Genomic DNA, 24,715 nt, shown 5'->3' on the forward strand with positions numbered 1-24,715 from the left:
CCCCTCCAAATTCAATCCCATGACCTCTGTTCCAAGACCTGAACTGAGCACAACACACAACACCCAGGATATAACAGATTCTCAAGATGTCCATTGACTTGGAATCTAAACTTAGTCACGGGCACTTAATGGGCGCATATACACTCACTCGGTGAGTTTGCTGTTGTATGCAAACGTAAAGCTAGACGCCATGTTATATGATATATATGTATGTGTATAGAAGGCACACCTATGTAATTGGTATGGTCCATGCTTCTGGAGCCACGAAGCGATTAAATCAAGAAAATGACGCAGTCAAGCGTGAACGTGAGAGGCCTGACAATGCACAGCATGTTCTCAGGAACACGGGGAGTGTGCACGTGTGTGATGCTTATGCGTGTGTGTGCACCACTGTGTGGACACACCGGCCCATGTCTGCATGTGAGGCCCTGGGTCAATTTTGAGTGTCTTCTGTCATTTCCACATCTTTTGAGACAGTTTGTCACTGAATCTGGAGGTTGTCGTTCCAGCTAGACTAACTAGTGAGCCTGGGATCTGTCTGTCCATGGGATCTGTCTGTCCATGCCTCTTTCCCCACCGGCCCAGAACTAGGCTATGTACACACTGCCGTGTTTAGCCACTGCACGGGTTCGGGCACTTGAACCTACTGACCCTATCCCATAATACACTTTTACATGTACGTAGAAGGCGTGCACTCTAAACTAATGGTAAATGAGACCAAGGTACAGCCTGGGCCAGCCTCAGGGATGGCTGTCCTCTGGGATTAGGCGGAGAAACTGACTGTTCAGACTAGGACACTACACCATGGTCACCCAGGCAACCGCTCTTGCTTGTTGGTCAACCCTTTCAAGAAACAGGCAAGATCATTTCTAAACATAAGAACTTGTTAAGAGTCAAGGTAGCTTGGCACCAATATTGTTTTATTTAAAAACCGATTGTGTTGTTGAAGAAGAGGCTGTGTTCTCTGCCCATTTTGGCGATAGTTGAGGACTGTCTGGGGAACTGTTTCGAAGGTGTATAGGCTCCTGGGCCTGGTGTTTTCTGAAACAAAGAAAATGGGGCTTGATGAGATCGGCACCCTAAACGCCTGTGTCCAGCTCCTGGATGAGCTGTGGCCAACACATTCCCTGAGAGACATAAGGACTGTCCTGGGACCTGAAGTGGCACCTTTTGGGAGTCACTGTGGGACTGGGAGGTGCCAAGACAAGGGCAGAAAAGCCAGTGACTGCGATCCAGCTGGGGTGAGGGCCATTCACACTCTCCTGAGACTCAGAGCACATTTCTCCTAGTGGTATAGCGCAGGCAGCTCTTGTCAGAGGACGCCATCTTCCTCCTGACTATTAGCAGCAGTCGGGTCTACTGGCCTAGCACTCCCCCAGACCCTGTTCTAGCAGCAAGTGGCTGGAGAGATGGGTTTCTGCAATGACATGTCTAAGTCAAAAGCCCAAACTGCTTCCCATGAGGGAATGAGGTATATGAGCCCTTTCTGTGGGCTCCATGTGCTCTTATAGTCAGCAACTTTTGTGTGTATGTTTGTGGGCATATACACATGTATACGTGTATGATTGTGAGCCTCCTGACATGTGTCCTCTACAAAAACAGCCTCAACCTGAGCCATCTCTCTAGCCTGAGTGCCTTTGGTTGTTTTTCGTTTGTTTTGCTTTTAAGATTAAGTTTCTCTCTGTATCTCTGCTTGTCTTGGAACTCACTCTGTAGACCAGGCTGGCCTTGAACATAGAGATCTGCCTGCCTCTGCCTCCCAAGTGCTGGGATTAAAGGCATGGGCCATCACCACATGACTGACCCAAGTGCTCATTTTTATTTTTGGTTGTGAGCCTAACCTTTAACGGCTGAGCCATCTCTCCAGCCCAGAGTGCTCATTTTTAAACATCATGTGTTTGCTTTGTTGAAATTCTTGAACAGAGCATTTTGTCAGGTAGTTAGTCAAAGTCTCATTTTAAAGCAGAAATGGACTTTCTTTCCTGAGACCAAGATTTTAGCTCTTGGTCAGTGCTTCCCATGAGGGATGCACACACATTCTTGGGCCCCTTGAAAGAGCATCAGTGCAGTGACAAGGACTCTGGCATGATGGCCACACTTGTAAATACAGCATTCAAGAGGAAGCAGGAAGATCTAGACCAAATTGATCTTGTCTTTGTCTTTTTTAAAAAAAAAAATTAGGAAGAAAGGGGCTCCAGTGGTGGCTCAATAGTCAAGAGCACTGTCTAGGCAACCACGAGGGCCTGAGCTGAGATCCCAGCAGTCACGGCCATGAGTGTGCGCGTGACTCCAGACACAGACATCTGGGGCTGGCTGGTTTCCTAGCTGGAAAAACATGCACTCAGGGAGTCGCTGTGCTTCAAAGGAATAAAGCAGGGAATGCTAGAAATCGGTACCTAATGCAGTCTTCTGGCCCATACTCCTGCACAGGCACATGCGTGTATCACACACACAGAGTTCACATTCACATAGACACTTCACACTCAACACATACTTTTCACTTACCCACATATTTCATACACACACAATTCACGCATGTACCCACACCCACACTCTCACACACGCACACACACACAAACACAGAAAGAAAGAAGAAGAAGAAAGAGGACAACCATGATGACAAGGGTTCGGGACCCAGCAGGCCTGGGTTTGAGTCCTAGCAGCAGGGCCCAGTATGGCACCAAACCACCAATTTGTACAGTGGTTTCGCCTGGTAGGAGGACGAATCGGACAGTGCTCTGTCCAGTCGGCAGCCGGTGTGTTGGATCCATCACCATCATTAACTGTTGTTGCTTCGGACATGTCTGCCCTCCCTCATCCTCCCTCTCTGGGAGGCCGTGGGTGGACGCAGCATCCCCCTGAACATGGAACAGAGCAGTCAGCCTGGTGGATGACATCAGCTGCCTACAAAAGCCGCTTTTAAAGACAGGATGTTTGCTTGGCCGAAAGCAAAGGAGCAGCCTGGAAATCTAATCAAGTCCTGGCCACATGTCAAGGGAAGCAGAAACCTTTATTAGTGCTATTAATGGGTTGCAACGTGAGTGTGCAGGCAAACAGAATGAGGTTGGGGGTGGTATACACACACCCCCCCCCCCAAAAGGCTGATGGCTGTGGCTCCATCTCTTCTCCATCCACAGAATCCTCCAGCCCTAATTTCACTATTACCAGGTGACACTAAAATTTTCCTCTAAGAGAAAGCAGCAACCCTGGACTCCAGCCCCTACTTGGTGGACGCTGCTCTTTCTAGTAATTTGCTCAGTTTTCTTGGGGTTTGGTTATCGGGCGACAAAGGGTGCCTGTGGGCAGTTACTGTTGTTGGACTCCTAATTCCCAGAGCCCAAAAGTTTACTCTTGGCTATCCCCTTAAATTCTCACACCTCATAACATAATGAGTATTCTAGATTCCAAGGGAAACCCGGCTGGCCTGCAGACTTCTCCTCTATGGAAGAGGAAGAGGTGCCGGCCCACTTTTGTGGAGGTTCCCATGGAGAGTTATGTAGCTTGTTCCCATGTGACAAATCTGTCCCCATCTCTCAGATCAACCATTGGCAGAGTGACTTGGTCCTCTATAAGGATAGGAGTTCTTTTTTAAAAGAAGGAATCTGATATGCAGGATACGCAGTAGTCCCTGACTTTGAGTACCCGAATCAGGACCAATACCCAGAAAGCAAAGCTCTCAGAGGAGCCGATAGCTCTCACTCGGGCTCTAGAACTATCCCAGATGTATCACCTGAGACAGGAAAACACACTTACTCTGAAGAAGAAAAAAAGGAGATGTTTCTCAGACAAGGGCTTAAGCAGTTCTGCAGCCCACAGCCTGGGCATTTATCCTGAGTAAGACTGGCAAGCTGACCCCTCCATGCCTGCTGGGCCTAACTCCAAACACTTCCCAGGCTTGGTGGACTTTCACAGGGAAGAAAGGGGCCATGGCTAGGTAAGAGCAGTGACGAACTTTCCAAGATGGCTGGCTTCTTTCTCACCCTCTTGACCTAAGACACAAGTGTCTTCCTCCAAGAGCAGGCTCCTGCTAATGAACTGGCTAACAAATCCAAGGCTGGATCCTCACAGGATACACACAGTTGTGGGCCAATCAACTGTCTTGTTTTACTTCACATTGACCAATCCCAAAGAAGGGGAGGGAAACTCTTCAAAGATGTAAAAAAACAGCCCTCAGAAAGACTGGATTTTCCCCGCTCCCCAGGTTCCCCCTCTGCTTTTACCCTGTGTGCCTATTGTGTGTGTGTGTGTGTGTGTGTGTGTGTGTGTGTGTGTGTGTGTGTGTATGTGTGTGTGTGTGTTTCCTCACCCCCAGCACCTTTCTTCAACTACAAAAAAAAATTTTTTTTTAATTTTTTATGTGTTTGTCTGCATGTATGTTTGTGCCCCTGTGCGTGCTTGGTACCTGAGGAGTCCAGACAAGGCTCTCAGATGTCCTGAAGCTGAGGTAACACATGATTGTGAGCCACCATGTGGGTGCTGGGAAGTAGAACCTAGGTCCTTCTGAAGAGTAATCAGTGCTTTTATAACCAAAGTCATCTCTCCTTTAAAATATATGTATATAGACACAAATATACACACATATGCACATATACATACATAGGAACACAAAAACATGCATATATACATATATACACACATATGTACATATACACATACATAGAAACACACAAACATGCACACATATATAAACACATATGCACACACATACATGCATACACATACATTCACACACACACAAGGGCTGGCTTCAGATTCACAAAGAGCAGCCTCCCTCGTGCTCAGAGGATTGAGGCCCCTGCCCCAGCACACCCAGCTCTGAAAGGGGAAAGTCTGTTTCCAGGTAACGGTCCTATCTGCTTTAGGAAGAATCTTTCGGTTTCAACCTTTGACTTCCTTAGGCTTCCAGAAGCCACACGCACACACACAGTTCCAGACGGCTGGCTCCTGCATTGCTCACACCAGTGTCAGTCCAAATAAGCCTGGTCAGAGAACTGCAAAGCGGCTACAGTCTTGGAACCCAGGGCGGTCCTAAGTCAGAGGCTTCCAGACACTCAGAGCAGTGTGCCGGTGTCTGACAGGTCCCTCCTCCACCTGCCCCGCCCCCACCCACACAGGTGGAATCCTAAGACCTACCCATCTCCACAGTGAGTCTCTTAAAATACTTACTGAACCAAGAGGCAAGAATCGGGGAACCTTAGATCGGAAACAAGAGGTAACGGAGCCTGTTTCGGGTGCTTTCAAGTTATATTCACCTGGTCCAGGGCCCTCACGCTGAAAAACAGTTTTAAAAAGTAAAAGAATACTTTATTCTCACTAATGCGTGATGTATTTTAAGGCATTATCTGCCTTCTACAAATAAATATGTCAATCATTGATGTAATAGAAACTTCTTGATCTGGGTTTGCAAAGTCTTATATGAGTGTAACCTAAAACACAGGAAAGTAGAGCACTAGCCATGTATCTGCTAAGCTGCCCCAATATTATCATGAGAGGAGAAAAGGACACTGAGTCACCTGGGGGTGCATCTTAGTCAGGGTTTCTACTGCTGTCATGAAACACTGTGACCAGAGCAACCTGGGGAGGAAAAGAGTTTATTTGGTGTATATTTCCATCACTGAAGCAAGTCAGGACAGGAACTCAAGCAGGGCAGGAACCTGGAGGCAGGAGCTGATGCAGAGGCTATGAAGAAGTGCTGTTTACTGGCTTGCTCCCCTGGCTTGCTCAGCCTGCTTTCTTATAGAACCCAGGACCACGAGAACCAGGGATGGCACCACCCACAATGCACTGGGCCTTCCTGCATTGATCACTAATTAAGAAAATGCCCTCCAGTAGGATCTGATGGAAGCATTTTCTCAGTTGAGGTTCCCTCCTTCCAGATAAGTCTAGTTTGCGTCAAGTTGACAGAAAACTAGCCAGCACAATAAGCTATTGACACTTGGCCCCAGAGGACGACAGAGTTGCCACCTGGCTTGAATCCCAGAACTTAGGGTCAGCAGAAACCACAGGAAACTTTTCATGCTGAACATCCCTCCTGATGATAACGGGATGGACCCTTCCCCTTTGGTTGCTAATCAGAGTTGCTTTTACCAAAGGCAGCTGTGGGAGTCACAGCGATGAACGAAGTGCCATCTGCCCTGAGCTGGGGCAGCTCACACGTGAGGAGGATGCAGGCAGGACTCAGCATGGTCAGGTAGCCATGCTGCTGCGTACTGGGGCTCTGTGGATTTTTCTGGAGTGCTGACCCTGAAACTAGACTTATTTGGCTCTGATTTGGAATGGTCGCTGAGAGTATAGAGAACGGAGGGCCTTCAGTAACGCCTACACTCCCCAAGAGTGTGGCAGCAGATCACAGCACCCCAAGTTGTTCTGTTGAGTTGTGTCTCCACCCCCAAACTTACATAGCCAGTGAACTCACGTTGTGCTTGATTGTGTTGAATTTTGAATGCTACCTCACATACAACTCGAAAATGTTTTAATCCTCTGAATTCTGAATTGCCAGGACCTCTGGGTGTGACTTTATTTGGACACAGTGTCTAATTCACACTGAGGTCTTGTCATCCCAGTGGGCATAATGTCCAGTGTGGCTGGTGTTCCCCTTGCCGGAAAGAAGTCATTTGGACACACACACACACACGAACACACACACACACACACACACATACACACACACACACACACACACACACACACGCACATGCTCACACACACACGGGGGTGGGGAGAAAATAGCATATGAAGACAAAAGGAGAGAAATATTTGTAGTACAAGGGACGCCAAGACATTCCAGCAAGCCCCACAACTAGGACAGAAGACAGTCTGAAGTCTCCTCACACTGAGAAGAAACCAGTAAAGCGACCGCTTAACCCAGAACTTCTGAAATCCCTCTCACTGGGTGTAACGAACACCCGACTGTGTCATTCTGTGTTGCTTTACAACAGCCAAGAAAATGAAAACATAAGTGTTCCTCTAATTAAATCTTTCAACTAACGTACCATGTTCCAGGCAATGAGCTGAAAATGATCGTTTCCCAATATCTGGTATTCTATTTGGGTTGAGCACATGTGTGCCCAGAATAAAAACTCAAAATTTGGTCTCTTGGACATTTAGGTACAACCACACAAGTCACATCAGAATAAAAAAATCAGCTGAGATGTGCAGTTGCAGGGGCCATCCTCAAGGGGAGGACACACGTCCTGCCCTCTCTCCGCCAGCTGGCCTCATGCCCTTTGCCCCCACAGCTATGAAAACAGAAGCCACGCTCAGCTGAGCAGTGTGGAGAAGTCGAGCCTAAACTGCTCATTAAAGGACCTTGTACAGCATTTAAACAAACCTTTGTCTTCTTTAAAATACTGCTACTGAAAGCCAGTGTTTCAGCTGCGCAGAAGTGGCTCACACCTTCAACACCAGCAGGAGGCAGAGGCAGGAAGCTCCCAGGGTTCGAGGCCAGTCTGATCTACAGAGTGAGTTCCAGAACAGCCAGGGCTATGCAGAGAGACCCTGTCTCAAAACAACAACAAAATCACTGCTTTTCCATTAGGAGAACTGAGTCCTAGAAGACAAGAAAAATATTAGATAGATAGATAGATAGATAGATAGATAGATAGATAGATAGATAGATGGATAGATAGAGGCTTATATTTTAGTGGGGAACATCAGAAAAAAAGTATTATATATAATGTACATGTTACCCAAAGAGATGAATGTGATGAGAGGGCAAACTGGTATAGTCCCAGGGTCCCCAAGAAGTCCCTTGAAAACTGGTCTGAGCTGGAATGAACAGGAGGAAGAGGAGGCATTTGCAAGGCAAGACGGCTGGAGGAAGGTCTGGAGAGGGCACCCTGTTCGCCCTGACTCTTGGGATAATTGCTGCATTGCGAAGGTAAATGAAAACTGGTAACTTGCCTGCACTGATCTAACTCACAGAAAAGTCCAAAATACCGCAACTGGGCCCTGGGTTTGAAGAAAATAGTTAACACATAAAGAGACTGGCTATTTTAAAGAGACTGAACTTGTACTGTTTGAATTTGTGAAGACTCTGAACTTTAGAGGTCTGTGATTTTACTGTGAGATCCCGGGAGAGAGTAAGAAAGGAAAGGGTTAATGGTGGTATCCTCACGTATCACATCAACAAGGAGTGACAGTCCTGGATAGCTTATAAAAACTTGACACAAGCTGAAGTCCTCGAAAGGACAGAGCCCTGGTTGAAAAAATGCCTCCGAAATCAGGCAGGACAGTTTCTTAACCAGTGGTTGATGAGTTAGAGCCCCTGTGGGTGGTGGACCTGGGTTCTATAAGAAAGCAGGCTGAGCAAGCCTTGTGAGTAAGCCAGTAAGCAGCATCCCTCCATGGCCTCTGCATCAGCTCCTGCCTCCAGGTTCCTGCCCTCGATGCTTTTGATGATGAAACTGTGAGCTTAATAAGCCTGTTCCTCCCTAACTTGCTTCTGGCCTTGGTGTTTCATCACAGCGAGAGTGAGTCTAAGAACCTGGCTTCTGCATAACCTATCCAGTCTGTGGTGTTTAGTTACAGCACTAGAAACAGACTAAGACACCAACTGACCTTTACATTATTGTATATTATTTTGGGGTTTGCTCAGGCTAATTTGGGATGGGTCTCTATCACTTGCAATGAACAAAGTCCTATTTTTTTCTTCATCTTCTCTCTCCATTTGTAGTCAGACACTGTTATAAGTTCAGTCTGTGTCAACACTACTGGAAAAGTTCCCCAGGCTGGTTTTATTATAAGAGAACAATGGCCAGAATAGATGTCATATCTTTAAATCCTAGTAGCTCTGTGACTAGACTTGAAACACATTTTCCAAACTGTGTTATCCACAAGTGCGGCTCTCAGTGGGGAGACAGAGTAAGGATCATAACCACCCTCATTTCCAAGTCCCATCCGAGCAGAAAAGAATTTTCTGCTTTATCCCATCCGACCGTGTTTACTGATTACTCTCTGTTCCCCATGGAATGTCAGGCTGTCAGCTGAGGCCTTAGCTGACCTCATTCCTTCAGGACTGCTGGGATGAGCCAGCCCTCTCTGATACGGAGGAAGGTACACTCTGATACTTGCACCCAGGGTGCTGTCACTCGATCATGGAGACGGACGACACATTGTGTCACTGTGTCTGCTCCATCTGCCTGGCTCTCCTTCCCTTCCGTGTGCCACACGGGGCTGCCAGGTGTTAGAAATACCAACACGGCTGGACATGGTCTTTCCATCCAAAAGAGAAAACGCGATCGTTTGACATCAGATTTCTTTCCACTAAGAAGACATTATCTGTCTTCTAAGACTGTATTTTGAGAAATCATAAGGCATTAGAAAAGAAATAACCACCTTACAGATCACAGTACCTCACAAAGCCAGCAAAAGCAATTTTGCTCACATTTCCTGCTTTTTCATATACATAATCTCATCCAAATTAATCACAATTTATATTTTTTTGCATGTTGCATCTTTTCTTTAAAAAAAAAAGGTTTATTTCTTTACTTAATGTGTGTATATGTGCTTGAGTTATGTGCACCCTGTGTATGTGGGCCAGGAGAGGGCAGCACACCTTCCAGAGCTGGAGTTAACAGACTATTAAGTTGCTATGTGAGTGCTCTGAACCAAACTCTGGTCCTCCTCTCTCCAGGCCTGTCCACTTCATTCATTCATTCATTCATTCATTCATTCATTCATCCAGAGGCAGAGTCTTACTATGCAGTTCTCCCTGGCCTAGAACTCACGATGTAGAACAGGCAGCTTTGAATTTATGGAGATCCATTAGCCTTTGCCTACTGAATGCTGAAATTACAGCCTGCTGCATTTCAAACTGATCCATGAAGTCATCAAAATGTGAAGTGCCATTTTATAGTGTTTTCAGCCATCACTTTAGTGACTATAAATGGTCCTTGAGTGAATACGTAAAATTCTTTAAAGTTCATTTCTTCCTTCTGGAACTAAGTTATTATCATTATCAACAATTCCTTGATGATGTGTTTGCTCTTTGGGTTGGTTTTCAATTTTGTTTAGTTGTGAGATGAGGTCTGATGTAGCTTGGGATATCTTAGGACTTTCGATGTAGCCAGTGCTAGCCCGAAATCTTGATACTCCTCCCGCCAGCTCCCAGGAGCTGGGATTACAGGTATGAGGCAGAATCAGCCCTCGGCCTGGCTCCTTTGAAGATACGCTTTTATGGCTGGCTGTTCTGTGCATGAGAGGACAGTCAGTGAGGCTATTGTGGTTTGGTGCTGGTGACTGCCATTCTGACTGTCTCTCTCAGTCTGTCTGTCTCAGATGTTTTTGGGCTGTATTCTTTGTTGTTTCTGCTGTTGTTTGACTGGGTCTCATTTTGTACCCTGACTAGCAACTTGCTATGTAGATCAGACTGGCCTCACCTCAAACTCACTGTGTAGTCAGGGGTCAGCTTGAACTTCTGACCCACCTGCCTCATTCATACAGATTTGTGGGACCATGTGGGACCATGAACGGTAGCCTGGTGCCCAGTTGAGCTAACGCTAGAAACCTTAGTGACCCTGACGGGACAGTAGGCCCTTCCCCTGGGAAACCAGGCCCCTGTCACTAGCCACAGCACTCCATAGATTTGTGGCCATCAGTCATGTAAGGGCAATGCCCCAAGGCCCCCCACAGGTAGAGGACATGACCACAGGTCAAGTAGGCTCAAGACAGATCTCCATTATAATGAGGTACCTAAAGGCCTTGAGGCTTAGCCAGTAACCTTTCCTTCCCAGACCCGCCTCCCTGCAAAAGGTGTTTAATCTCAGGCCTACCCTAAGAAGTGGGATATGGTTTTACTCATCCACTTTCCACCATGAAAATGAGTGTCTTAAAACCACGGACTGCCTCTTCTCATCAGGATCCTTCGTGGGGAGCCATGGGGAAGGCCTTGTCTACAGAGCTACTGTCTAATCTCCCGTAGGCCTCTGTGCTCCCAGCCATGGCTGCCACCAAGCCAAACCAAGCCAAGATCAAGTCTGCCACTGGGGCAGTCTGTTCTCAGCTCGTGCTGGTGCTGCGTTGCCTGGGTATCCAAGAGCCTGAAAACCAGACAGACTGGCCTGGGGCCCCTGAGCCAGCTCTGACTGTCCCACTGTCCCACACCACAGGCTGGGCTTCCCCACCCCTGAGCGGTGTCCTGCGGCTGATTCCCATCCAGCAATGGATGGCTGGAGACAGGGTAAGCTGTCAGCTTCCTCTGCCCTGTCTCCCCAAGTGGCCGGATTAACCCTACACAGAACACTAATGCACATAAAATAAAAGTGTAAAAACTCTTCTAAGAAATCAATAAAACTGTAAATCACCAATAGCTGTACAACCTTACATTTGCAATTTAAGGTTAAATATCATTTTCTAACTATATTTCCAAATACTTCTCCTGGGAAACCCCTACACTTTGGAAACAAAATATAATCATTTACCTACTGAATCCCCCAATATAGAACAAGAAGTCTATAACAGGTCTGTATGTAAGAACATGTGTCACTGTATGTGTGTGTTCATGTGTGTCTGTGTGTGTGTGTTCATGTGTGTCTGTGTGTGTTCATGTGTGTCTGTGTGTGTGTTCATGTGTGTCTATGTGTGTGTTCATGTGTGTCTGTGTGTGTGTTCGTGTGTGTCTGTGTGTGTGTTTATGTGTGTCTGTGTGTGCATGTGCACACATAAGTGCATCTATTATATGAGCAGAGTGAAAATGACTTCAGGATGGGAGGACTTTGGTTTTCAAGTTCAAACTCATTTTGTTTTTTGCTTTTTTTAACTTCTTCTCTTTCCCCCCTCTCTTCCCCTCCCTCCCTCCCCCTCTCTCCCCCCTCCTTTCTAACCCTTCCTCCCTCCCTTTCTCTCCCCTCTCCCCCCTCTCTCCTTTCTCTCTCTCTTTAACCCCTCCCTCTCCCCCCCTCTCCTCCCTAACTCCTCCCTCCCTCTCCCCCTCCTTCTCTTCCCCCTCTCTCCCTCTCTACCCCTTCCTCCCTTTTTTCTTCCTTCCTTGCTTTCATTCTTTTTCTCTTTGGGGTGAGATATTGAACCCAGGATCCCAGGCACTCTAGGCAAGTATTCTACAACTGAGCTACACAACAAACCTCATTAATTATATTAAGAAAAGAGAGAAAGAAGAAAGTAGATGGTTGGCTGGGGCAGGGGACAGCAGTCATCAGGAGGCAGAGGTGACATGGGAGGACAAGGGGCTGAATTGGTTAAGGTCTTTGACACCGACACATGAGACTGTCACAATGAATCATGTCTTAATAAAATATGCTAATGAAAACATATTTAAGGGGCTGGAAGGTTAGCTCAGGAATTAGGAAAACTGGCTTTTGTAGAGAACCTGGGTTCTAATTCCATCTCTCATATGGAAGTTCACAACTGTCCCTAACTCCAGTACTAGGTGATTCCATGACATTTCCGGTCTCCATGGGTGCTCATACATGTGACATACAGATATGTTCAGGCAAAACATCTATAAACATAAAATTAAAAAAATAAAAAAATAATTTAAAAACTGTACATCAAATATATATATTTAAAATATCCCATGAAGGGTATAGCATATCCCCTGGAGGCATTTTGTTTTTCCTGATTTTAAATTTAATATTTTGTACTCATTTTATTTAAGAATGAAAGCATTTGAACACTATTACATGTTCCTGAGGCATGTGATGTTTTGGGCTTTGGAAACCTCTCCCTGACACTTTGAGAAGTTGTCTTGAAATGTATCTGACAGCAAACAAGAGACTTATGGGAAGCGTAGTTTAAGGTGAGCAGAGCCTGCAGGAAAGGACAGCTGATGTGGAACAGGAAAAGGAGTAAGAAATTGGAATAAAAGATCAAGAAATAAAATTCATCTAGCAGGGTTAGAGAAATGGATTCAAACACTGTATAATATAGTCATGAATTCACAATGGTAACCGAATAAACAAGTTCAGAATAAATACTATATATTTAATAGTAGGCTGAGAGATTCCAATGCAAACCCAGTAGACTAACCTCCACTGGGCTCCTCACAGTCCACAGTGAGAGGAGAACAGGTGTGTGTGTGCATATTTTATAGCTAACTTTGTTCCGAAAAGGAGATGACGCAGCCAGTATTCGCCTGTGCCGGATGCCTGAGATCCACGGGTCAGATTTCTGGTGACGGGGTTTCACACACAGCAGGGCAGCAGCTTGTGCTGAGTCAGAGTCAACAGGCTCAGGTGGCACTGTGACCTCATCATAAACCCAAACACGGTCCAGAGGACTTGGAGTCAGAGGTCTCGTCACTGGACATGAGGTGCATGTCTTTAACCCTGGCACTCAGGAGGCAGAAGCAGGTGGATTTCTGAGTTTGAGACCAACATGATCTACATAGCAAGTCCCAGGCCAACCCCAAGACTACATGAAGAGAACCTGTCTTTTAAAAAAAAATTAAAATTTAGAAGGAAATTAAAGAATATCTGAAGCAAAACTTAAATTTGAATTTGTAGTTTAAAAAAGAGAAAAAACTAGATTTCACTTCTTGTTTGGTACATTTGAGCACCAGCTATGGGAGAAAGTTTTATACATTTATTTCTTCCCTGGGGCCCCTAGACCAGAAGGCAACAATAAACCACCCAATTTTGTATTTTGACCTTTTGTATAAATAAAACCAAATAAAGGCAAATTTCCTGAAAAACTTTAGAAAATAGGCATTTTTGTTCAGAGTTTCTACAAACCAGCAACAGCAGGAGAATGTTAAAGCACACTTGGTAATTTACCAGACAAAACCTGTGACCAGAGAGCGCACAGAGGTCCGTAATGGTGACGTGGATTTAACAAGGGGCTTTCTCAGTCTGCAGCCTGCACACCTTCCCAAAAGAAAGCTGTGGTGGTTTGGATGACATGGCCTCCCACAGGCTCTGATATTGAGTCCTTAGTCACCAGGGAGTGGTGACATTCCAGAGGACTGGAAGGGTTAGGAGGTGTGCCTCATCCGAAGAAGTGTGTTACAGGTTTTAAAAGTTTTAAAAGCCCAAGCCAGGCCCAGTGTCTGTCTGTCTGTCTGTCTGTCTGTCTGTTTGTCTGCCTGCCTGCCTTTGGAGCTGTCCACGCCTGCTCCAGCACCTGCCTGGATGCTGCCGTGCTCCCCACCATGATGATAGCCCACTGAACCTCTGAAACTGTAAGTCAGCCCCAATTAAATGCTTGCATTTATAAGAGCTGCACTGGCCATGGTGCCTTCACAGCAATAAAACAGTGACTAAGGCAAAAGACAAGAATGAAAAGCAGGGTGTGGCAGGGCACTTGGGAGGTACAGGCAGGAGTTCAGAGGTCGAAGGGTGAAGGGCAGCCTGGGGCTACGTGAAAGCCCATCCCAACACTAAACATAAACCTCTCTTCGTGCCAGCACCTGCAGGATGGTTGATATGTCTGTTTTTCTCCCTTGTGCTGAAGTGGTCTCTGAGCAGTGCACTAGAAACAATCTGTGAGCTTCGATGTGAGCACGAAGGTTTTACCACCATTGCCACCAAAAATGTAGTCTCTCCTGAAGCAATAAAAGTGGGGAGTGCCCAGGGCACAGGGAAAGGCTGGGTGGGTCCAGGAGACCTGGCAGAGTTAGAACGGCCGTGATACAGCCGTGGCAGGAGACAGCTGACATTCTTAGTCTTTCCAAAACAATGATTCCCAAAGTCCTGAGAGATGTGTTTGGGAAAATATAACTTCAAGTTGTTCTTCTATTTGGTGTTTTGTTTCTCCTAAGGCCAACGCTGGCCTTGGGAGGGGGTGGGGTGCACCCTGCCTGCGACGGTGAGGTAGGAAGAGTTTGAGGCCAGCTTGGGCTACAGAGCAAAACCCTGAGTCAGAAATAACATCAAGTCACCAAACATCAAGATGTGGGCTGGTGAAATGACTTAGGAGAGCCATTGCCACAGAACCCTGAAAACTCAGTTTAAACGCTGGGGCCCGAGAGGGCAAGAACTGAGACCTCTCAGAAGCTGTCCTTTGACCTCCACAGGTGAACCACGGCGCTCAAGTGCCCAGATTTACACACAAATAAAACATTATTTCAAAAACTCACTATGCTACCATAAAATATCAGAAACACCGAAGTTCATATGAATTTATCTTTACTCTCTTATATTTTTAATTTTTAAAATTTTGGGCTGACTGGCTTTGCAAGTTTTTACCTTGCTATTGTCCCTGTCAACCTGATAGAATCCGCAGAGTCCAGAGAACTGAATCCTGCAAATGTGGCCTGACCTGTGTGTGACCTCTATACTGGCATGCATGTGTGCAAGCACATACATGCCCATGCACAAACACACAAACACAAATCAATGTAAATTTTTAAAAATTTTTGAGAATGTGATCTTAATAAATACAGTTTGGGAAAAAGTGGTAGCAACAACCTTCTAATGAACACCAAACATTAGCCTGAGTTCATCGCCTGAGGCGTGCTTTCGTTTGCCTTTTCCAAGAGCGTGTGACACAGCCCAGAGAGGTGTGTGCAGAATTTCGTTGATGCAACACTTAGCCAACCTCTCCTGACTAACACTCCAAACAGTTTTTCACATCTCGTTAGGGGAACCTCAAACAGGCCTGCTTAACTCTTAGCGGTCGGGGCAGTGCTGTTTGCTATTTGCCGCTGCCTGCTTCTTGGGTTGAGTCACAGCACGACTCCCCTCTCCTCCCACTGAACACCGTGTATCAGACGCCCGTCAGTTGTTTACCTGAGGAGCGTGTTCCTGGCGGCTGAGTAACACAGTTTTATCTCGAGTTAAGAGGTGCCTTGTTTTTCACTTGGGCAAGATGCTGAGCCTGTTCCCCCCTCCCCCAGCATGCCAGGTATTCTCCCCTCCCCTTTGCCTTACAAACAGCCTCCCCCCAGGTTGTCTCTACTTTTATTCTCAATATAAGTTGGGTTCTTTCCCAACCGTGTGGTGGTCCCCCTGGGATATCTCGCTGCTCTTTTGTTTCCCATGCCTTCTGGGATATGTTCACGAATTTTGCTACATACTGTTTCTGTGGCCCCAGATCAGCTCCTACTACCTGCAGACCACAGGTTCCTAAGGCAGCCACGTCATGCTTTTCGGGACATTATGGGGAGGGTATACGTCTTAACTCTTCCTTTCATGGCCTTGTCACCTTAGGCAATTACTTTCCACTCGTTGGCTGCCCACATAAAGATGGTATATGCTACTCTCTCACATGGTGAGGATAAATTAGACTGTCTATGCCCAATACAGAATACTGTGTCTACAGCCAGAAACCACTGCACAGGTAACTTACCAAACTGCTTCCAGGCCTGGGTCCCTAACAGTTCTATAAATATCATGTCAACCTCTAGAAAAATTCGAGTGGATGATAAAGTGAGCCACATGAATCTTCTCAAGTAAAAAAATGGATTTATAATGACCTAAGTATGAGAATTATTACATTTATCCGACTAAGTCTATGAGTTCATATACACTCATCTCCAGACAGTTCAGAGTAAGTTCTTCCGAGCATTCTGTGCTAACACACTCCTGGCAGGCCATTGGCGTCCTCCGCGGCAATCAAAGGACTCTGATATAGGCAACTTACAAGTTTATGGGTCTGAACCAAGGCCACAGCTGCTCCAGGATTGTGTGTTCAGGACAGACGTGAATCAGAGCCCCAGGCTAATTCTTGGCCTGTGAACATTTTCCCTTAAAGTATCTTTCCCCTTTTCTGAAGGATAGGGTGTTCCAAGTCAGCGAATTGATCTTATTCAGAAGACGGAATAGATAAGGTGGTGTCTGAGAAGTGACCAGGGCAAGAACCTCCACAAAAGAAACATTCCAGAACAGGCAAAAACATGTTAGTCAAGTGTCTCCTGCTTCTTCATACAGTCAGGGAACCTGGAGACATTGAGCCTCTTTTTAGAAGATGTGAGGTCTTCAAAATGGAGCTAGCTGCCTTTAAGTTTAGGAGAGGAACCAGTGTGTTTTACAAGATGGCGGCTTGCAGCAAGACATAGCCAAGGAATGTTCCAGAAAGAGCATACATGAAGCTACAAAGCATTAGTTTAGACTACAGAGGACAATAGAATATTCTGGGTTGAGTGGGGATGCCTATCCAGAGCAATTGATGGATTATCTAATGCCTTTGAGCAATTGATAGATTATCTAATGACTTCGAGCATTACTCAAACAATTTCTTGGGTTTATTTTTGTTTTCTGGGTTTTTTGGGGGGTTGAGAAGCTGGGGTTTTTAACAAACTAAACAAAACTAAAGCAGTTATTGATGTCAAGAAAATGAAAAGTTCCAGAAGCACGTGGTTTGTATGTGTGCGTGTGCTTTTATGTGTGTGCATTGGTGGGGGTGGGGATGACGTTGATGAGTTTGAGGCCAGCCTGGTCTACACAATGAATTCCAGGACAGTCAGGACTATGTAGACAAGCCCTGTCTCAAAAAACAAACAAAACAAAATGGCGACGACATCGGAAGGAAAAGCTCGGATAGTTAGAGAGGGAGGAGGAGACGGGAGAGGCTGGCTGCTTTGCTCACTGGCTGGATTTCCAGTCAGAGAGGACAAAGGACTGAAAGGACTCGGGTCACGTGCAGTTTGTCAGGGGTGTGAATACGGTGAAGGCTGCAGACAAAGCCCACCTGAGCGCCATTATTTTGAAAGCTGTGGAACCTTCGGGAGGTCAGGCCTGGCTGGTCACAGCAGGTCACTGACACCCGTGTGCACCCACTTCTGAGTCTGGCCTGCTTTCTCTGCACCCCAAAATCCATAATGACATTAGGATTCACCCTTGGCATTGTACAGTCTGTGACCGTGACTGGTGTGGACAAGCCGGGGCTGCATGCTTTTGGCACCGTAAACCCCGGGAAGAAGTCCCTCCCTCATCTAAGCTGCTTTTGGCAGGCATTTTGTCACAGATGTGTAGAATGTAGCCGACGTGTATAACATACATCGATCGGTGTTCTGCTCAGAGGAAAACGAGACTGTGTCAGGAGCACGCACCAAGCACTTCCAGCAGTAACCTTACATTTTACTTACAGGAGTGAAATAGTTCGGTGGGAACCTTTGAACTCCAGAACGAAATACGAAGCTCCTATACAAGAAAAGAAAGAAAACTTGCTTTTCTAACTGTTTTTTTTTTCTTTTTGAAGCGAAAATCTTTGTTAATTTGTTGCTCATCTCTCATTAAATACTTTAAGGCACTGATGTGGCCATAAAGTGCACGGTGAGGTTTGAAAGCCACGTGCATCGGCACATAACCTCATATGTAAATCTGAGGGCTTGGGCGGTATCTGGAGGGGCTCCGGAGGCTCATAGTTACCTGGCCGGGCTCTTGGGAACCGGTGCGGGAAGGATCTCGTACTGTCCCGGGCAGAGATGGAGCGACTGCACAGGAGAGACAGACAGATGAGTGTTAGCTGTACCAGATAATCTTTATTCTCACAGCAACTCTGACTGCCCCAGATGTATAGAGCAGGCTAGTCTCAACTCCCAAATCTACTTCCCCGCAGTGCTGGGATCAAAGGCATGCGCTTCTTTGCCCCATCCCTACTTGTATAAGTTTAAAACCCTGCTTACAGGATTTTTTTTTTTTTGGTTTACAGTAAAACCGAGGCAGGCGCCTTTTATTCGTGTGGGCCTCCCCATTAGCAAATTCCCACCAGAGCAACATACTTGTTTAGATGGGCAAATCACGTCACACATTGCTATCACCTGAGGTTCATAATGACTGGCCGAAAGAGAGAGCAGACAAGCTGTGTGTGAGACCCTGGGGTCCTGTACAACAGCCAGTATCAAGAGCTGACTGGAGAGCCCCGAGCTTGTGCCAAGCGGAACCCTGGAAAGCCTCATTTGCATACTATGCTTGCCTCATTTGCATACTATGCTTGCCTCATTTGCATACTATGCAGACCGAGGATGACGCTCAGGTGGCGGGGTGCTCCCCTAGCGTGCACTGTGCCCTGGGTTGAGCCCCAGCACTTCACACACTCAGGAGGTGGAGAGAGGAGGAGCACAGTTTAATGGTTAGTCCTATCTACACAGCAGATCTGAGGCCACTGTGGGTCACACACACGACTGTCTTAAAATAATAAATAACAAAATAAAACCTGGTGACATCGGGAGCTGGCAAGATTGATGATAACAGATGATGATTTGATTAGAATCATTCAGTCTGTGGTCTTTTCAGATCAGCTTCTAATACTTAATATATATTTAGGTTTCCCGTATGTCTGTCTGAGGCTTGAAAACGTGTTTCTTCTTAGAGCTGATGACACCCTTTGTCTCAGTGCGCCATGGTCAGTTGTCTACTGAAAAGCCCTAGAGACTTCTGAGTCTTTACAAGCATGAGAAAAGCTATAAACATAATTTTGTGTGTGTCTGTCTGTGTGTGTGTGCGTGTGTGTGTGTGTGTGTGTGTGTGTGTGTGCAGACATGTGATTTCAAATCCCATGGGTAAATTCAAAGGCATGAAATTACGTAGTCAGATGATATAGAACATCTGAAAGTCTGTCTTCTCATGTGTTCCTACCCAGTATGGACCAATGGCTGGGGTCTGTGTTCTGGTTTTTGACCATTCTGACAGGTGTGCCAGTTACGCGGTGAGATCACACAGTAGGGCTAGTATTTTGATTGGTATTTAGCTGACAATATATGATGGGTAACAACCTTGTTTACCATCTGTGCATTTTCTTTAACGCCTGCACAGGTATTTTGGCCTATTTTTTGTTTGAATAGTTTCTATTTACATGTTCTTAACTCTCTCTCTCTCTCTCTCTCTCTCTCTCTCTCTCTGTGTGATTCACAGGAAACTGTTGCCATCATATGAATGTGGAGGTCAGAGGGCAGCCTCGCCACCTCGCCAGCCTTGAGCTGCTTTATTATTCACTTTTGTGTTTATTTTTATTTTTAATATTTCCTTATGCATATGAATATTTTGCACACATGTGTCTGTGCATCACACATGTGTGTCTGAGCATCATGTGCACATCTGGCAGCTGTGGAGGGCACTGGGTCCCCTGGAACTGGAGTTACAGACAGTTGTGAGCCATCATGTGGGTGCGGGGAATTGAACCTGGGTCCTCTGGAAGAGCAGCCAGTGCTCTCAGTGCTGAGTCATCTCTTTCCCATTCTCGGCTGCCCTCTAAGTCCTGAGCATCTCACACTCATCCTTGTCTCACCTCCGTTGTACAGCACTTTTGGTTTTGTTCTTTAACTTTCGATAGTAGTTGTCTTTCCAGCCGTGGAATCCAAGGATCAGGGTCAGGCTGCCAAGTCTTGAGCTCCTGAAACCGGACCCTCCCCTTCTGACCAGGTTCCTTCGGGTCCCAGCCTGGCTGCCTCCTGGGCAACATCACCAAATTCATTTTTTTTCCCCCGTTACCGAGCTAACAGGCAGGACGAACTCAAGTCAAGGCAAACGCTTCAGGCTCTTTTCAACTTCACTTGTTTAATTATGATTTTCATAGACATGGTCCCAAGCTAGGAAGTAAACTAGAGAGGCTCTACACTGGAGATACGCCCACTGAAGACATAAACAAGTGTTAGTTGGATTTTTTTTTAAAGCTCTTTACAAATATACACACTTGAGAACAACTCAAGTGCTTCAGGAAGATGAAGATGAGCCTCTTCGGCCTCCTTTAGGCCTACTCCCCAAATGTGAGTCATTACTCAAGGAAGAAGGGGGAAGGCAGACCTCGTGGGAGTATACACTTATCGTCACTTGTGCAAATGGATTAGGCTGTAAAATTCATTTACATGTGCTCTCTTTATCTAATAACAACCTAAGGCTCTCTTGCATCCACGCCTTTGTTTTTTTGATGAGGTGGGTGCCTAAGGATACACTGCCTCACGGATACATGGGACCTAGTATTTACATTAATCCACTAATTAAAGAAATGCAAACAAGACTACGGTGTTACATGTGGATCTTACTCACAGGAGCATGCTCCCTAAACAACCTAACTTGGTATTTATGATATTGCTGAATTGCCTTACAAATTCAAGTTGCTCTTCATGAGTAACAACAGGTACCTTCTTGTTCTTGTCCACTTTGCACATGCGAAACTGTCTTACTGTCCTTTGTGATGAGTTAGGAGTTGAAGCCAAGTGTCCCTTTGTCTTTCTGTGAGTGGTGTATCTTATCAGGAGCCTCTCACCTCTGTCCTCTGCCCGTTTTAAAACCGGAACATCTGTTCTGATTTCACAGTAAGGGAACAAGGTTCATTCTCACCCTTGCAGCCAGTGTAGAAGGCAGAGTGGTCAGGGTTTTTTGGAAGCTGTGCATTTTTACAGCTGTGGGACTGCCTTCTTTTGGGTGACAGACAGTGTCTGGCTGCAGGGCTGAGCTGTTGGAAGTGGCACTAGCTCCTCCTGTCCTTTGATTGTCTGGAAACTGGGAAGTGATTCTTACCGGTGGCAAGCTCCATCACCTTCATATATGTGAGTCTTCCATTTCTGTGTGAAATGGTGCCGTTCCTGCTCTGCGGGAGTGCCACAGCACAGAACTTCCCTGCCATGGGACAGAGGGACAGACAAGCTGATGTGAAGAATATGTCATCACGTCTACAACTTTGAAAAACGATGTGTAGAAAGTTCAGATAGTATGAAACCGGTTCTGGGAAGGCCTGGCTCCTGCTAGCGACAGGTTGTCACTCAAATGGACCCTCTTAGTCTAGGGAAATCCGAAGGGAGAACAAATGATAACAACAAATCTGAGCATTTAAACGTGTGCAGACATAGCAAGGCAGCAGGGATACGACTCCAAACCGAGACAGAGAGACCCGAGGAGATGAAGGGCCAGTGTTAGCCTGGTGATGTTTGCTGGGAACAGACCAAGCCAGGCATGAGAGTGAAGTTGAACCCTAGAAGTATCCAGAGGCCAAAGCCTGGGCTAGTCAGTGATACAGTTGGGTGGCCTAGAGGTCCCCAATCATACACATTTGAGACCCCAAAAGGACAGCTCCTGAGAGTCAGCAATCCCACCTCACCCCAGTGGACTGCACAGCTGCCTTGATGTCAAGCAGAGTCAGAAAGGGAAACCCCTGCGGGAGGGACTATAACAACGGCTTTGTTCCTGGTGTAGACTGAAGATCTGCATTACAGGAAGAGCCACTGCACAGAAGGGTGCATTCCCTGCAGTGGGAGCCCAGCAGTTCCCCTAAAGCTGCAAAGGAAAAAGCAAACCTCTGGAAGGAAACACTCAGCCCAGGCCTTAGGGAAGTCACAAAAATACATTTGAAGAGCAAAGGGTAACCTGTAATAGTCACCGATAGTCACGCACACATGCAGTGAATCCACACACCGGAAAAAAATACGAAGGGCTCCAGCAAAGGAGCCTGAGAACCGGAAACGCAAAATGGCAGGGCTTCAGGAGACAGAGCCACATTCGTGGAATGGGGCAGCACTCTTTCCACAGGCCCACAATGATCCTCTAAGGAAGAAACTGATCAAGCCATTCCACGCCCAACAAGCCTATTAACCAAGAAAACAAGTGGTCGGAGGCCACACACTTTCACCGGGGATATCAGGCAATGTTTAGTGATGGCTTTAGTTATAAAACTTGAAGGGAAGAATACCAATGACATCTGCTGTGAGGATGGCCAGCGACAGAGTGCGGAACGGCCCTCCAGTCCCAAGACTGACCCCATCTAAAACATGCTGAGGTTGAGAAGTCTTACACGCCATTCAAGTACGAGGGGCAGATGGGAGCCAGTCTGTGCCCCAGACTCCAAGACAAACAGGTTGGGACAGGAGCAGAAGGTGCCTGAAAAAGGCCTAGGAGAAAAGCAAGACTGAGGACTCGAATGAGGTGTCAGAGAAAGAAAAGTGGGGACAGGGCAGGATGGAGAGAGAGAACGCAAATCAACCGTGAGACCCACTTTGTGCTCAGCTGGCGGTGAAGGACTTAAAATGAGTCCCCTGCGAGTGGGAATACAGCTACCAGAAAGGCAGTGAGGTTTAACCAAGGTGTGGCTCTCTCTGCCAAAACAAGCAAGAGAGGAAGGTGGGCACGGGGAGAGGGCACCGTGACTAACTGAAATAGAAGAGTATGTGGGCACAAAGGTAGGCGGGTCCGAGGGTTACGGTGGGATGGGGAAGGAGAGGCTGGGGCAAGGCCGGAGAAGAAGAGTCACCTACCTAAGACCATAGAGGGTTGATAATATGAGTCTTGAAAAAAAACCCTAAGGACTGGTTGAGATAGAGGAGCAGTGAAGAAGCCAAGAAGCCGGGCTGTTGGCAAGTCATCTCTACGGGTACTGAAATCACTGTGGGGGCGGCAGGGAGAGGCCGTGAGTAAAGGAAACCAAAATCTTTAAGAAATAAGGCAGGAAACTATGGACCAGTGGCTAACTGCAACTCGGGGGAAGCAGGCCTGCCGGGAGAGAGAGAGATTTCATTATGACTCAAAATACCAAAAAACACAAACAAATTGAGACCGTCATACAATTGCCCCAAGTCCACTCCGCCGAGGCTGACCACTGAAACACCGGAAGTTAGAGTTGTACAGGCACAAGGACAGCATTCCTTCTGTCTCCCTCCCAAATATATTCTCAGAAACCTTCACAAAGGAAAACACTGGACTCCTGAGCTTCCGGAACTTAGTCCTTTGTGGCTCATAGGGAGGGGAGAGAGAAGATGATAAAGAAACTGGAAAAGTGTCTTTGCAGAGGGCGTATCCTGAAAGCTGAACTAAGTCATCTAATTAAGGTTTTTAGTTGTACCTGACACAACCTTCTGAGTTGTGTTTCCAACGTGGGCCTTGGCTGGCCCTGAGAATGGGCACGGAGCAGGAGAGAAAGCAGATGGGAGGAAATGGCAGGGAATGAATTAGAACCAGGCAGCCAGGATGATTTCACCCGTAGCTTGGCTACCTGATACCAAGCCGGAAAGCCAAGTATAAACCCAGCGTTTGTGTTTGTTCACTGAAGCAAACAGGGCAGGGTTTGTCCACCGAGCCTTTACCAGTGTGATATGTTCACAGCGCAGACCTGTGAAGCGTTAGCAAACAGCTCCATGCCACGTGTATGTGCATATCCGGCTGAGAGTTTTACGTTCACTTAGCAATCACAACTCTTTCTTGTTTATTTTTGGTTTTTGGAAGACAGGTTTTTCTTTGGTTGGTTTGGTTATTCTGAGACAGGGACTCTCCATGTACTAGAACTCACTGGGTAGACCAGGCTGGCCTCAAAGTCACAAAGATCTGCCTGCCTCTGCCCTCCAAGTGCTGGGATTAAAGGGGTGTGCCATCGTCCTGGCTGAAGACAGGCTATCATGCAGACCAACCTAGCTTGGAACGAAAGCCGTGATCGCTGTGACTCGGCCTCAGTCTGGACCATAGGCACGTGTGACGGTACCCAGCTACCAACCCTTGTTCCCACCCGGTGGCCATACACACGTCTTCTTTTCATTTGGGGACTATTAAGACAAAGAGAAAGGAAAAAGACTGAAGGTTCAAGTAGCAAGTCAAAGTCCCTTGAAGAGACCTATTCAGCACACATCCTGACAATAAAGCCATGCAAGAAAGTGCATCCTTTAAATTCCAACTACCCAAACCCTGCCTGTCCCCTCTCTGTGGGCAGAGGCAATGGTGGACAGGAAAGAGCACCACATGTATGGTCAAAGCCCTCAGTCAAAAGTGTGGCTTTGAGCAGAGCCAGGTGGTGCACACACATAAGCCTGCACTTGGGAGGCAGAGGCAGGCGGATCTCTGAATTTGAGGTCAGCTTGGTCTACAGAGTGAGTCTGAGGAGAGCCACGGCTGAGCAAAACAAC

General features: G+C 46.6%; 1 protein-coding gene across 1 annotated transcript in view; it reads right to left on the reverse strand.

Annotated features, from left to right (window-relative positions):
- Window positions 1-902: 902 nt before the first annotated feature.
- STPG4 (sperm-tail PG-rich repeat containing 4) overlaps window positions 903-24,715 on the reverse strand; it is a gene marked incomplete at its 5' end in the record, with an annotated part of 32,484 nt that continues 8,671 nt past the window's right edge. Inside the window, 4 exons of the mRNA XM_080913824.1 lie at window positions 903-1,041; window positions 5,167-5,271; window positions 17,981-18,035; window positions 18,264-18,328. Of these exons, the coding sequence (XP_080769950.1) occupies window positions 925-1,041; window positions 5,167-5,271; window positions 17,981-18,035; window positions 18,264-18,328 (342 nt within the window). The 3' untranslated portion in view covers window positions 903-924. The remainder of the gene's footprint in view (window positions 1,042-5,166; window positions 5,272-17,980; window positions 18,036-18,263; window positions 18,329-24,715) is intronic.

Source organism: Micromys minutus, assembly GCF_963924665.1.
Source record: "Micromys minutus genome assembly, chromosome: 3".
Classification (NCBI taxonomy): Eukaryota; Metazoa; Chordata; class Mammalia; order Rodentia; family Muridae; genus Micromys; species Micromys minutus.